Raw genomic sequence first — 14,726 nt, forward strand, 5'->3', positions numbered from 1 at the left:
GGACCGGTGGGCGCCTTCGACTCTGGCCGGAGGCATAGGGTGCAAAGCTAGCTCTGGATGTCTACTTGTGTGGTTCAGCTGGCACTGGAGCTCTTGGTTTTGGTTTCTTTGTGGACAGGGCCTCTGCCCTCTGGAAACTTGGTCTTTGGGGACGGTAGGCAGTCCTCACAGGATTTTGGAGGTCGCTGGGCCTGCAGTATGAGTCACCTTTTGGAGCAGGTTTCTTTGAGGGCTGTAGACCAGACTGTAGGTCTGGGGCCAGGTTGGTTGTCGTCTGGAGTCTTCACTGCTGGTATGACTCTTCGGTTCTTCTTCTTCTTTAGGTCGCCAGGAATCTAAGGATCAAGGTTCAGGGGTGCCTTTAAATACTCAATTTAAGGGCGTTCCAGGGTCTGGAAGGTAGTAGCCAATGTGATACTTACCTTTGGGGTGACTACAACCTTTGTATGTCCATTTCCATTGGGGAGGGGGCATACCCCTAATTCTATTGGCTGAAATCCTCCAAAACAATATGGAGGATTTTCCAATGCAGGGTCACTTCAGCTCAGGACACCTCTCCTGTTCTTGGCTGTAGTGGGGGGGCATCTCCACTTGCTGGAGAGGCCCTGGCTAGCATAAAGGGCAGGAAGTGTTTGAGGCTCACTTCCCGTCAGTGCGGTTCCTGCTTGGAGGTAGGTGTGTAGCACCTCAACCCAGAGCACGCTTTGTTTCTGACTCACAAGAGCACATAGATTCCACCTTAGGGGGTCAGAAACATGTCTAGAAGAGGTAGGCAGGTGCAGTCCAGTCACACACACACTAGTGGTTTGGTAGGTTTTCAAGGGGCACCTCTGAGGTGCCCTCTGAGTGCATGTATTAATGAATCCAACACTGACATCACTGTGGGCTTATTAATCTGAGATGTTTAGTACCAATTATCTTGGGATTTAGTGACGCCATCATGGAGCTGTGGAGTTTGTTTTAACCAGCTCCCAGCCCATGTACTCAGTATGGCTTCTATGTGCATCTATAATATCTAAAAATGGACTTAGACAGTATTGGGGCATAACTGCTCATTCCCTCACATGAGGTATAATGCCCCCTGACTTTGGACTGTAAGGCCTGCTGTAGAGATGACTTGCCTTTACCTCTTGCAGTGTTGCTAGGCCTGTCACACAGGGATGTGTGCCAGGCCCACTGTGCACTTTTGTCTGCACCAAAGCACGCAGGCTGCAGTGGCAGTGTGGTGACGGGTCTCTTAGGGTTGCAGAATACATGCTTCAGCCCATAATGACCCTCTCTGGTCACAAGGCCCTTGGTACCACTGTTGCCTCTTACAAGGGACTTAAATGTGAGCCAGAGGGGGTGCCAATTGTGGAAACAATGCTACAGTTTAGGGAAAAGAGCACATGTACTGGGGCAGGGTTAGCAGGACCCCAGTACACACTCAGTCTAAGGTGCATCAGATACCAGGCAAAAAGTGGAGGGGGTAGTGCAGCAGAACACCATTTTCCTACATTATGCATCTGAATGTCCTTCAGCATCGAATGAAAATGCCTCTGTCTCACTCTACGCTACCTCAATAAGGAATTTTGTTACCAGACACTTTCATGTTTGTACTCTGTCTCCTTCAAATCTGGTCAGCAGTGCCCCGAAGCCCAAGGAGGAGCCAAAGATGGAGTGGTTCCTGAAGGCAAGGGTGGCCGGCAAGCGAACATCCTAGAGGACTCTTTGCCAGCCACTCTGGACAGCGGCCCAAGACTTTCGTCTTCACCCTGTCTTAATTTATTGGCAACCTCATTAGTGGTTGAAGGGTCCGGAGCCTGCAGGTCCCAACAGAGCTCCGTCTCCCGGGATCAGTGGAGGTCCCTGCTTCAGTAGGTTCATAACCATGTGTGACTAACGTAACTTCAGAATCGATGGGGGCTTCTATTGATATTCAGCCATCGGATTCGTTCTCCTTGTTGGTTGTAATCTTACTTATGCAAAACACACTTCAGGATATCTTAGAGACACCAGTTGTTGATAGTACAAATCAAGCTGTTCAGTCAAAGCCTTTGAAAGCTACTCATGCTGAGTTATTTAAACCTAACAAGGAAACCTAACAAAGGCATGCAGTAGTAAGGGAGAGTATGAAAGGCAAGGCAGCTCATCCGGGGAATGGCACATAAAGGGTAGAGGAGAGCAGTCTATTCCGAAGAGTACAGTTTAGATCTAAAAATAACAATGATATTCAGGAAAAGGCAATATATCTTTGGCCCCCCTAATTTCTCTTCAAGCGATTATTTCTCCCAGAGGTACAGAGGAACAAACAGAGGAGCTAGGCCATCAAAAACAGGGTGGGCAGAGGAAATAGTAAGAAGGAAAGTAAGAGCAGCCTGCCCACAACAAAATGGTGGCAGGTTAATCAGGACTGCAGCCCTCACCTCTCCTAGTGGCATGGTGCCAGCATTAGATACTCACTCTCAGCTAGAAGTAATACATGTTAGAAGCTACCCACCTAGGAATTCCCAGCCACAAAAAGACTGTTCTGTTGCTTGCAAAGATACCTCGGCGCCTGTTAAGGAGAAGGGGCCCAATCTCCCGGGGGCTAAAGTGTAGAGTAAAGAAAACATTACCGTGGCTGAGAAGTCACTTATGCTTGAGCCTGGGTCCCGTGTCTTGATGCTGGAAATAAGTTGTCGGGCTAAAAAAGCAAAAAACTGCACCCCCCTGAATCACTTGAAAACCCTGAGCGTATTCCAGCAGATACCCGCACTCTCTGGGATATCCTCGGGCGAAATGCTTCTGTGCGGTGCCAGGTCGGGGAGCAAGGAAGGGATATATTGAAAGTGGGGTTTATTTCTCCCTGCATCGCACTCCTGGTAGCAAAGTCAGAAAAAGACCTAGCTGAGCAGGCTTAGAAGTTAAGATCCCCATTCGAGGGAAGACTGCGGTGTTTGAATCACACCCCACCCCCTTTTAAAGTATGCATGGTGGGTTGGCCACCAATCAGTGGGCGCAGATTGTATCTTATCCCCAAAATGAGCTCTATGCCTACAGATATGAGGGCAGGGCAAGTTGGACTGTTCCCCAAGAATCTAAGGGTGGTATTGGTAAATGACAAATTGAGCAGAAGGGGATGCCTGAGTGGAAGCAGGAAAATAGATGTGCCCCCCTGATGCAGCTCCCCGATACGTGGGAGTGGGATGACTGGTCTAGTGATCCATAGAGGGAGGAATCCTCTCCCAATCTGAGAATTCTGTGTTTGAACATACACGGATTCAAGTGCTTTCAGAGGGTTGTTGACCTGGAAGAAGAATAAAGCCCATACCATGTGGTGTTCCTTCAGGAGTCTTGGTTGAGAGAAGATACATTAGTAGAAGGCTTTGTAGCCATAAACAATAAAGGTAGTAAACAAGGTAAGGGTTTTAGCAGAGGTATTGACACTAATATCTGCCAAGGTTATTAATAAAATCTATGGAGGTTATGAATCTAGCAAGTGGTGCTCAGCTCTGAGGTGGAACTTGAGTTGAATAATCAGGTCCATAGACGTTTTATATTAATAAACATATACATGCATAGAGAGGAGTACTGTAGAATGAATAATTGGCTAGAGCCATTTGATGATTTCTTACAAGCAATCCTGGGAAAATTCCCTGAGGCAATTACAATAATGGCATGGGATTTTAGCGCCCTTTGTATCCCAGCAGGCAGACGTTCAGACGGAGGGACTACTGGATTGCTACAATAATTCTCCCACCTCCTTTCCGTCTGGTTCAATAAAGCAGAAAGCTAAGGTATTGGGCCAATGGCTGGTGAACAATGGGATGGTGTGTTTAAATAGTTGTTTCAAAAATGATATCCCCGCGTCTGCAATGTTTTGGCAGGGTTGCTCAAAGGGCACGATCAACTATAGGTTTCGTTTGAATTGTATCTAGATTTCAAAGTAACAAAATATGATGGAAGTGATCATTGGGCCACCTCTGCTGTCTTGTTTTCATGAACCTGCGGCAGCCTACAAGGTGCTGCCTCTGGGGGGGGGGGTGGTATCCTTCCCTCGCAAACTCACAACTTGTCCCGATCCAACTCACCTCCTGCTTTTGGCTGTGTACCTGTCAACTGAAGACACTGTTGTTTTTTTCTATGGAGCAAGAAAATAGAATCTTGTGGTTTAATGAGATAATAGATAATGTGATGGACTGTTTACGTGTCACCATCAAAATATGTGGGTCTCGGTCAGCGGGCCATGTTCACGGGGAAGAGTTGTTTTGATTCGGCCTGTCAGCAAATGAAAAGTCTGGTAGAAGGACATCCAAGCACTCTAGGCTGAGGCCAGAAAGATATTCTAAATAGGAACTGGATAATTAAAGTGTCAGTATAGGCAGCTGATTAAAGGGGAAAGGCCACTTTCTACCGTGGTAAGTGGGAAGATATGCTGAAGGTCCTAGTGATAGAAAGTGAATGGATCCTGTAATCCTCATGAGGGGGGCCTTAATATATATGATTGCTGAGGATATTCCAGCAGCGTACATACAAGAGCTATATGGTAGCTCACCTATTACATCTAGTCCCATGTGTGCCTCCATAGAGAACCTGCCCCCTCCCCCCAGCTGGCTCTCTTTGAAAGAAATAAGACTGTAATTTACTGTTTTAAGCTGTTAAGAGTAGCGGCCCCTGATAAAATCCCAGCCGTCTTAATTGAGTCAAAGATTGGCTGGTGGGTAAATGTGTTTCCCTTCTGTTCTGTTGGCCTCAACAGACCCACACCCCTCATCTTGGAAGGGCTCAATAGTGAAACCCATATTAAGAAAGGAACGGCTCTGACCCCTCGCATTATAGGCTGATCCGCCTCCTTGACATGTCTAAGAAGGTGTTCTTAAAGGTGTTACTGTCTTGCCTGGATGATTGGGTGTGTGAGCATCAGATCATAACGATTGAGCAAGGAGGATCATGGGAGGGTCGCTCAACCGTGGATCATTGTTTTGCTTTTTGGGCCATCATTCGGAAATACCTGCAAATGAACCAGAGGCTGTTGTTTTTATTGATTTTCATACAGCCTTTGATAGATAGGGGACCCCTATGGGTAGAAACTACGATCCTGGAAATAATTGATTGCCCCCTCAACGCAATGCAAGCAATGCATACGGACAATTGGGCACAAGTCGAACTTAATAAATCTGGTACATTATCTCAAAAGATCCCAATTCTGAATGGCCGAGGGCAGGGGTACGCCTTAACTCATTCACTTTTCAGCCTATTCTTGGCAGACCTTCCTGCAGCAATACATACAGAATTAGTTGAAATTAAAACTGGATAAAACCAAGGTGGTGGTCTTTTGGAAAAGAGGGAATAACTTGAAATGGTGTCTGCATGCCCAAGAGGTGGGAGTGGTGAATTCCTATAAATATCTAGGGCTGTCCTTTAATTGGAACTTAACATGGTATACCTATATGTGGAAAGTCAAGCAGGGGTCTGTGCTGCAAGCAGGTTGTTGGTCAAATTTAACCAGAAATATGGGGGTTTGGCCCTTACCGCTAATGAAGGCCGTCTCCTCCTCCTGCTTCAACACCCTTCGCATGCTCCACAAGATCTACAGATGGATCCCGATAGATATAAGAAAGACAGTCACTCAGGCCCTTGTCGTCAGCAGACTCAACTACGGAAACACCCTCTACGCGGGAGCCCCGACCAAGCTCATCAAACGACTCCAACGCATCCAAACCTCCTCGGCACGACTGATCCTCGACATACCACGCCACGGCCATGGCCACATCACCCCCAACCTGAGAAACCTGCACCGGCTCCCCGTCAACAAGAGGATATCCTTCAAGCTCCTCACCCACGCACACAAGGCACTTCACAAGACCGGCCCAGCCTACCTCAACAAACGGCTCTCCTACATTCCCAACCGCCAGCTATGCTCCACTGACCTCTCACTCGCCACCGTCCCGCCCATCCGAAGAACAACCACCGATGGTTGATCCTTCTCCCACCTCGCCGCCAAGACATGGAACACCCTCCCACTGAGCCTACGACAGACCCATGACCTGCTGACCTTCAGGAGGATACTCGAGACCTGGCTGTTCGATCAGTAGCTCCTCCACCCCCTCCCCCCCAGTGCCTTGAGACCCTTGCGGGTATGTAGTGCGCTTTACAAATGTTTGATTGATTGATTGATTGAAGGGTAAATTCCTCCTCTAGGACTGCATGTAGCAGGGTACTTTCTCTTGCCCCTTCTTGCAGTTGGGATCTACTGGAGGGACCGTCCTCAGGAGGCTGTTTTCATTTGTACCTGTAACTATGGTTCATGCATAAGGAGGGAATTAAATCTGGTTTCCTGGAATTTGCTGGCAAATTTCTGTGTGCTGAGATTTCTTAAAGAGCTATTGGATGATAACCCAGCTCTAAAGGTCTCTAGATTATGTTGTAAAGAAACGCTTTTATTAGCGAAAGGCAGGTGGACAAGTGAAGCAAGGGCCAGGATAAGTGATCTAGAAAGAATTCTTTCTCTTTGGGGTACAATTGAAACTTGGTCTCCTTTCCCCAGTAAACAGGCTCTGAGAGAATCTTTAGGGAAGATTGGTGGTTCTTTGGACCTGGCTTATGAGAGGGAGGAACCCTCGATCAGCCTAATTTTAAATGCTCTTGGCCAAAAAACATGTTTCCCCTATTTTGCCCACATATCAGACCCAAGGATATGTAATGAAATTTTAAACGTGAGAGTAGGGTGCAACCCAGTCTTTTCAACCCTAAATGATATAATGTTGTCCGGGAAAATAATGGATTTTGCACGTGCTCCCTGAATGAGAATTTATCCTGGTCACATGTACTTATGGACTGTGTTTTTTATATTTTCGTCTGTATCAAGCTTTTAAGACCTGTTTTGAAAACATTAAGCATTCTCAAGGTTGGAGGTAACGGGGCTTCTATCCAAAATGTGTTATGATGTTGCAGTAGGAATCAGGGGCGGCCTTAGGCATGTGCAAGCTGTGCACCTGCCCAGGGCCTCCAAACCCCAGGGGCCGCCACGCCAATATATATCCTTAGTATAATAATCCTCTGAGGATGGATACATAGTTGCGTGGCGGCCCCTGGCAGGGATTTGACGGCCTCCGGCTCTGTTCCACTACCAAACACCCTGACCCCCCCTCCCCCTCTTCAGGGGCCCCGCCCGGGCCCCCTCTTCCGGGGCCCCCTACCTACGCTCCCTGCCCAGGGCCGCCATGAGCCTAGAGCCGCCCCTGTAGGAATTGACCATTATATATTTACTGTTAAGCAGAGTTTTAAGGATGGGTTAAAATAAGTTGCGCTGATCAGAGAGGGTGTGGGTTCTTCAGTTGATACTATATTGTAATAGTTTTTAATATTTTAGAATGTTTTATGGAGAAGGTCTTGATAAACGTTTGTACCTTCCAAAGCGGCAGTGTTCATGGCATGCAGTAAAGCCCGGTGACGCCTGACATGGCGCACTGTTGGCGCTGTTGAGCCTGACACCTCTATGGCGTCCTCTGACGTTCATGAAATGTCTCTTGCCTCCTCAGGTCCTACTCCTACTACGTCGAGGTGTCCATGGACGAGCTGGACTGGGTCCGTGTCATCGACCACTCCAAGTACCTGTGCCGCTCCTGGCAGAAGCTTTACTTTCCCGCCCGCGTCTGCCGGTGAGTGCAGTTCTCGCCTCTCGCTCTGTCTTGTGAATCGGTGATATCCTCCCATGTGTGACCCATAGGCGTTTGCCTCTGTGACTTCCTGTATTCCCTTGCTCAACATGTCATTCTACATGCTGACCGTCTAGTAACCCGTGTCACAGTATTTATTGAATTTGTAAAGCGCTTTGCGCAGCTGACAGTTGCCTCGGGGCGCTTTGAGCGGAACGACATGTACTCCAGTGTGCTAGTGATTCTCCGAGACACCCCTGTGCAGTGCTTTAAATGGAAATCTAGAAGTACAGATGCTCGCTCTTAAGAGAAGCGGTCTGCCCCAGAGAGAGCCGGTCCTCTCCCGTCACAAGTATTGCAGCAGTGCTCCGAAGTGCAGGCTCGCTCTCCCTGAAAATGCAGGAAGTGCAGGTACCTGCCCATTCTATTCACTGCCCAATGGGTGGGAGGGCATGGCCTTGCGAAGCATCAGCGAATGGAGCGGCCATCTTGGAGCGAAGGCTCTGTGGGGAGAGCGGTGACATTAAGATGGAGTGTGAGAGGCGCATGCGCCGCACATAAAGGAGGGGCGTAGCTTGGTCTGTAAGATGGGGGAGAGCTTCTGATTTTCCAACAATGATGCTGGCATACAGTGTTAAAATACATTATACGACACGCAGGGTGTATGAGGTGCTTTCAAAACCGATAGGGAGAGGGTGTGTGTGCGGTTTTGTCTCTGTGTATGCGAAATTTCCTGGTGAAATCCGGTAGACTCCTCACCATAACCGACTGAAAGCACATGTACCTTACTATTTAGCAGAAAATGTTTTTTTTTGGGCGAGGGCTTGAACCAGTTTAGTACCACCTCACCTGCTTGTTCTCTTTAGTTCATGTATGTTAATATATTGACCACTTGTAATGCGTCAGGTGGACCCGACACAGCATGATCTAAAAAATCATACAGGTTTGAAGGTTATGGCAGACAGTGCTGCAGAGTGTTCATTGTTGTCGTGTCTGTGCAGTGCACAATTAGGACATCTGGTTGCTGTGGATGTGCTATTTATTTGCTTAGAATTATACAGTGCTTAATTGTGTCAGTTACCACATGGTGGCGCTGTTTGTCTGTTTATTTAGAAGAGTGCATCAGTGGAGAGTTCATTGTCTTACTATTAAAAAATATGTCCAGCTAAGACGTCCCGGCCATCTCTACAATTTGAGGTGCCCTAGAGTTGTCCAAAATGTCCCCCTTTTGTGAGTAAGGCGGCGCTAGCCGCAGCTGCGGGTGGTGTCCACAGCATTAGATATCTGTGAAGTACCACTTCTGTGTGGAGAAGAGTGGCTCACTGGTTAGAGCAGGCAGACCCTGAAGCAGAGGTCAGACCCGGGACCAGGGTTCAATTCCCGACGCGGCAGGGTCTCGAGCTCAAATGTCCACGGACTCGATAATTCTCGCTTCGGTGCCTGACCTAATCATGGGTTCACACTCTGCAACTCTGGGCATTAAGCTTGTTTAATCTCCACAACGGCCCCCCGCGGCGGGATGCCTGGCTTTCACCTTGGGGATGCCCTGTAGGGGCTATCTCACAGGGAAAAGCCAGGACGGGTTCCCAAGGCAAAGCGCTTAGAGACCCCTGGGTTATAAGCGCTATATAAATCCAAACATACATACATACATACCATGGGCCTTTTTCATGTAAATAAATCGCCCATCACCACGCCCTTCGGTGTCTCGCGGACGTCCCCTGTTTGTTTTCTTTGCTGATGTCTGAGATCGGACTCACTGGTTCCCTTTGTGAAAGGTGGAGGACTTCTGTCGCCTCGTCATTCCTGTGGATAGGGTTGTGGTGCCTCTTCTATTTCAGGTGTTTGATCTACTTTCTAAGACATTTCTAAAGCCTATTGTATTGTTTGTCATTTAACTGGATGGTTCTCGAGGTCACTGTTTGTATGCAAACGATTTCCAAATGATGCCTAACCACGAACGCTGCAGCATGTCCATCTAAAGGCTGAATTACACAATGTGAAACCAGAAAACCTGGGCTCAATTCCGGCTTCTTCACTTGACCAAATTGTGTGATCCTAGGCAATTGTTTTATTTGACTTTACCTCATTTTCTTCCTTATTACGTACACGAGGACCTTGAAATACATGATTTGAGGATGCACAGTTTTATTTAACAAATTATATTGTTTTCCATGTATAATAGCAACCCCGGCCACTTAGAGTGCGCACATAACAACCGATTTGCCTCTTAGTTCACGATTTGAATTGTTGCAAGTCTAGGGGGAAGCATGGATGTTTCTAAATTCATGTTTACAAACTATACCTTTAAAAACAAAACAAAAAAAAACTACTCAGTGCACTGAAATAATCTGATATACTAATGCGAAATGCTTCTGCATGTTAAAGAAATGCTTTTTTGAGACTTTATCATATTTTCACACGTTTGTTGCAAGATGTCTTTATACATGAAGGTGTTCCTAAAGTTGAATGATGCAGGACACCTTAGTTGCTTCCCTTCTTTAATTTAAGTTGTCATTCAAATAAATGCTTGCCCCTATATTTAACCCCTTGGGTGCTCATGACGAGGTCAGCTCGTCATGAGCCACGGCGCTCTGGTGCTCATGACAAGCTGAGCTTGTCATGACCGCGCCCGTTCCGTGGAACGCTCGCACGCTGGGATGATTCCCCTGCTGTGCTGATTCCCCTGCTGTGCTGAGCGTTCCATGGGAACGGGTGTGGCCATGACGAGCTCAGCTCGTCATGAGCACCGGAGCGCCGTGGCTCATGACGAGCTGACCTCGTCATGAGCACCGGGGCGCTGTAGGCGCCCCCCCACCCCCCAGCACAGCGGGGGGAAACAGCCCCGCACCAAAGGTGTTAACATCTTTCTCAATGTGAGTTCTGAGTCGAGAAAACAGTAGCCCAGTGCTGCTGTTGACCAGGGGCCTGCATGCGGCCCCCAGACCTTACTTTGAGTATCACTGCTCTAGACTGACCACGTGGTTCACGGTTCACTTAGGATCCCTTGATCCAGTCACCCCAAGGGTGATAATGGTTTTTCCTGACCACGTGCACGGGGTTTATGTCTTAGTGGAATTAGGACACCATGTTTACAGTCCTGGAGGGTAACAGGTTGTCTGGTTTGGAACATCTGATAGCAGTGACTTGTCACAGAAAAGCCAAACTCTGCATACTGGGGTAAATAAATTATTTACGCAGGGGCGCAACTAGGTCTTAATTTCGGGGGGGGCTAACATGGCAAATGAAGGGGCGTGGCTAATGTTAATCAATGGGGCGGAGCTAAAATGGCAGATAATCAGAATCGGTTAATGCCCCCTCACACCTTAAAACCCATACCCGCCCTGAACCCTAAAGTTACCCCTGGCACCCCAAAACCCATACCCATCCTGATCCCTAAAATTATCCCCCCCGGCACCCCAATACCCATACTCACCCCACACCCTAAAATTACCCCCTGGCACTCCAAAACCCATTACCACCCTGAACCCTAAAATCACCCCCCTGGAGCCCCAAAACCCATACCCGCCCTGAACCCTTGAATTACCCCTGGCACCCCAAAACCCATACCCACCCTGAACCCTAAAATTACCCCTGGCACCCCAAAACCCATACCCGCAGTGATCCCTAAAACTACACCCTTGCACCCCAAAACCCATACTCACCCTGAATTACCCCTGGCACACCAAAACACATACCCAAGCTGAACCCTAAAATTAACCCCCTCACACCCTAAAACCCATACCCGCCCTGAACCCTAAAATTACCCCTGGCACCCCAAAACCCATACCCATCCTGATCCCTAAAATTATCCCCCCGGCACCCCAAAACCCATAACCACCCCACACCCTAAAATTACCCCCTGGCACCCCAAAACCCATTACCACCCTGAAGCTTAAATTACCCCTGGAACCCCAGGAACCATACCCATGCTGAACCATAAATTCACCCCTTGCCCCCCAAAACCCATACCCACCCTGAACCTTAAAATTACCCCAGGCACCCCAAAACCCATACCCATGCAGAACCATAAATTCCCCTCTGGCACCCCATAACCCATACCCACCCTGAACCCTAAAATAGCCCCCTGACATCCCAAAACCCACACCTGCCCTAAACCCTAAAATTACCCCTGGCACTATAGAACACATACCTACGCTGAACCCTAAAATTAATCTCATGGCACCCCAAAACCCACACCCACCCTGAACCCTAAAAGTATCCCCCCCTGGCACCCCAAACCCCATACCCACCCCACACCCTAAAATTACCCTCTGGCACCCCAAAACCCATACCCATGCTGAACCATAAATTCCCCCTGGCACCCCATAACCCATACCCACCCTGAACCCTAAAATTGCCCCCTGACACCCCAAAACCCACACCTGCCCTGAACCCTAAAATTACCCCTGGCACACCAAAACACATACCCACGCTGAACCCTAAAATGACCCCTGGCACCCCAAAACCCATACCCACCCTAAACCCTAAAATTGCCCCCTGGAACCCCAAAACCCATACCCGATCAGAACCCTAAAATTAACCCCTGGCACCCCAATTTGTAACCCACCATGAACCATAAAATTACTCACTGGCACCCTAAAACCCACACCCACCCTGAACTCTAAAGTTACCCACTAGCACCCCCAAAAAAAAAATGAACACTACAAACTTACATTACAGTTGCATATTTGGAGGGGACTGTCCTCTTTGACTTCTATGCATGTAAGTCAAGAACAACATTCACAGTAACCTAGATATGCAGGCAGTAGGTAATGCTGTGCTGAAAAATGCATTAAAGTTACTGGAACTTCCATAAAAAACTGCTGCCTGCTCTTCTAATGCTATACTGTGGAGTCTGACTGATCAGCAGCACTGTGTCCTGGCATCCAGCCCCTCGAAGGTCTCAGAGTAGATAGGTCTCCTGGATTCTCCTTGCCTGGGTCTCCTCTGCTTCTTGGCGTCACTAGGGGGGTGCGGGGGGTGCGGACCGCACCGGGTGACACCATCGCATGGGGTGACACCTTCGATGCTCTCTGGAGGGTCTCCTGCCTCGCTTACAACCCAAAACGCCTATGTACACCAACTAAAAATAGGGAGGCAGAAAAAGAATGATGTCACCGCCATGGTCCAAGTCTAGAGCTGCGGAGCTCAAGTCAAGTGTAGCACTGCGCAGCTCGCATCTGACGCTGATGCTGCACGGCTCACATCCGAGTCTGGAGGTGAAGCACCTGCTGTGGGTCTCAGGGCCGGGCCGACGTTGCAAAGCTCAGGGACAGCTGTGCATCGGGCTTTGGGCATGAGTTGTCTGTGTAACAGGCCCAGGGCTAGAAGAGGAAGAGAGAGCGCGCTAGGAAGAGACACAACAACCGGCCCGGATTAAAAGTTATACACACTTCAATTCAGCACAGCAACCTCCCCACCCATTCCTTCCTTCTCATTGTAGGGATTGCATTTAGATGTTGTTACGAGATATAAAAGTTGTGTTAAGTGTGCGTATAGTGGACTTCGATTAATTTACAGTGATTTTTTATTTTTATTTAAAGAAGATATTACTGCCTTGAGAAATGTGGTTATAACTGTTTTCTGCGCTGGAAAGTGTTTGCCTGGTATCATTAGCAAAAGATGCATACTTTTAGGAGCTCATAACTAGTTTTGACATTAATTCATTTGGAATTACCAATACCACATTATTAAGTATTTACCCATTTCCACATTACCTCATCGTTACCAGTTGGAGAGATAGAAATCGGACCTTACATGCAGTGTTGAAGTGTGCACAAAAGTTTATTACACACGTTCTACTTTCTGACCAATTTTCCTAATGCAAACTTTAAAAAAAATTCTTGCAAAATGTGCGTGGTGAAAACAATTTAGGAGTTTGGGAACTCCACAAAACTGGTAGTCCGACTCCCGCTTCAGGAGGAAACCCCTTTCCACAGGAATTGGGAATACAACGGGACACGGAATATGCCCTAAAGTCGACTCTCAAAATCCTGATTGCTAAAAGTGCAGCAACAATTACTGAATTAATAAAACGTTGTACCGCCCTAGGAATATATGTGTACACAGCTGGTGCTACAGGGGATTCACATGCCACCTGATAGTTAAGTGGCATAGCAGGGTGCCAGTGGCCCTATAGTGTGAATGCAAATGGGCCCCCAGACCAATGCATGTGTGGGAATATCCTTCATTATTCAGGATGCAGTGGGCGCCCAATGGCCCTGGTGCTACCGCACCTGCTGCGCCATTGGCAGATTTCTAGCTCATTGGAGAGGCTTATGTCAATCCTGCTCAGACAACCAGCCTCCTTATTCGTGTGGGATAATTCATGTGACATTACATTGCTCACTAGCACCTGTTTAATTGTAGTGTGTTTCAGCAAAGTTTCACACCTTGGAGAGCAATAGGCCCTACTTATTATCTATGGGGATATATGTACTCTTACTCTGCCCACTGCTGCTGCCTATGCGTAACTAGTAGTTAACAGGTGCAATATACCACACCTAATCTCGCTGCTGAGTGAAGCTGAAACGACTTCATTACTTAGGCACCCTTAACACACAAACATCACAACGCACACAGGTGACAACACACGAGTGCTATTTCATTCAAAATAAGCATTTACATCTATGTATTGCCTTTGTTAATGTTTATTCATTATTTTAGTGTCCCCTCCCACAAGTTCTGTCACCTGCTGCAATGGTGCAGCAGGTGCATTGACACCGATGCTCAGTGTGTGATGGACTCAGTTTACCCTTAATTATTTATTTGTTTTTCTACCAAAACAGGTGGTGGGTGTGGTAATTTTACTTCTTACATTAGGGCACCCGGCGCCCTTGGGAGCCGCAACTCTGTTGTAAAAAGGTGGTACGCTTGGAAAACTGATTAAAACTTTCTCCTAATAGAATAAACAATACTGCTGCTGACCTCACGGGAAAGAAATCTTCAAACATACATTTCATAACTAAATGTTTTGTATGGGAAAAAGCAGATTTCAAGGCAGTGAAGTGATCGTAAAACGTGCCGCAGATCTCTAAATGGCAGCTTCTTCCACTGAACCCCCTGTGCCAATTAAGGAACCAGTGGCTCCGTAGGGAGTAGGGG

The 14,726-nt window shown here is 47.7% G+C and overlaps 1 protein-coding gene across 2 annotated transcripts in view; it reads left to right on the forward strand.

Annotated features, from left to right (window-relative positions):
- Nucleotides 1-14,726, forward strand: part of BTBD9 (BTB domain containing 9) — a 751,707-nt gene that overhangs the window by 140,648 nt on the left and 596,333 nt on the right. For both annotated transcript variants that reach the window (XM_078647358.1, XM_078647359.1), the window contains one exon: nt 7,503-7,622. In XM_078647358.1, coding sequence (XP_078503484.1) covers nt 7,503-7,622 — 120 coding nt within the window. The remainder of the gene's footprint in view (nt 1-7,502; nt 7,623-14,726) is intronic.

This window comes from Lissotriton helveticus, chromosome 6 (assembly GCF_964261635.1).
Source record: "Lissotriton helveticus chromosome 6, aLisHel1.1, whole genome shotgun sequence".
NCBI lineage: Eukaryota > Metazoa > Chordata > Amphibia > Caudata > Salamandridae > Lissotriton > Lissotriton helveticus.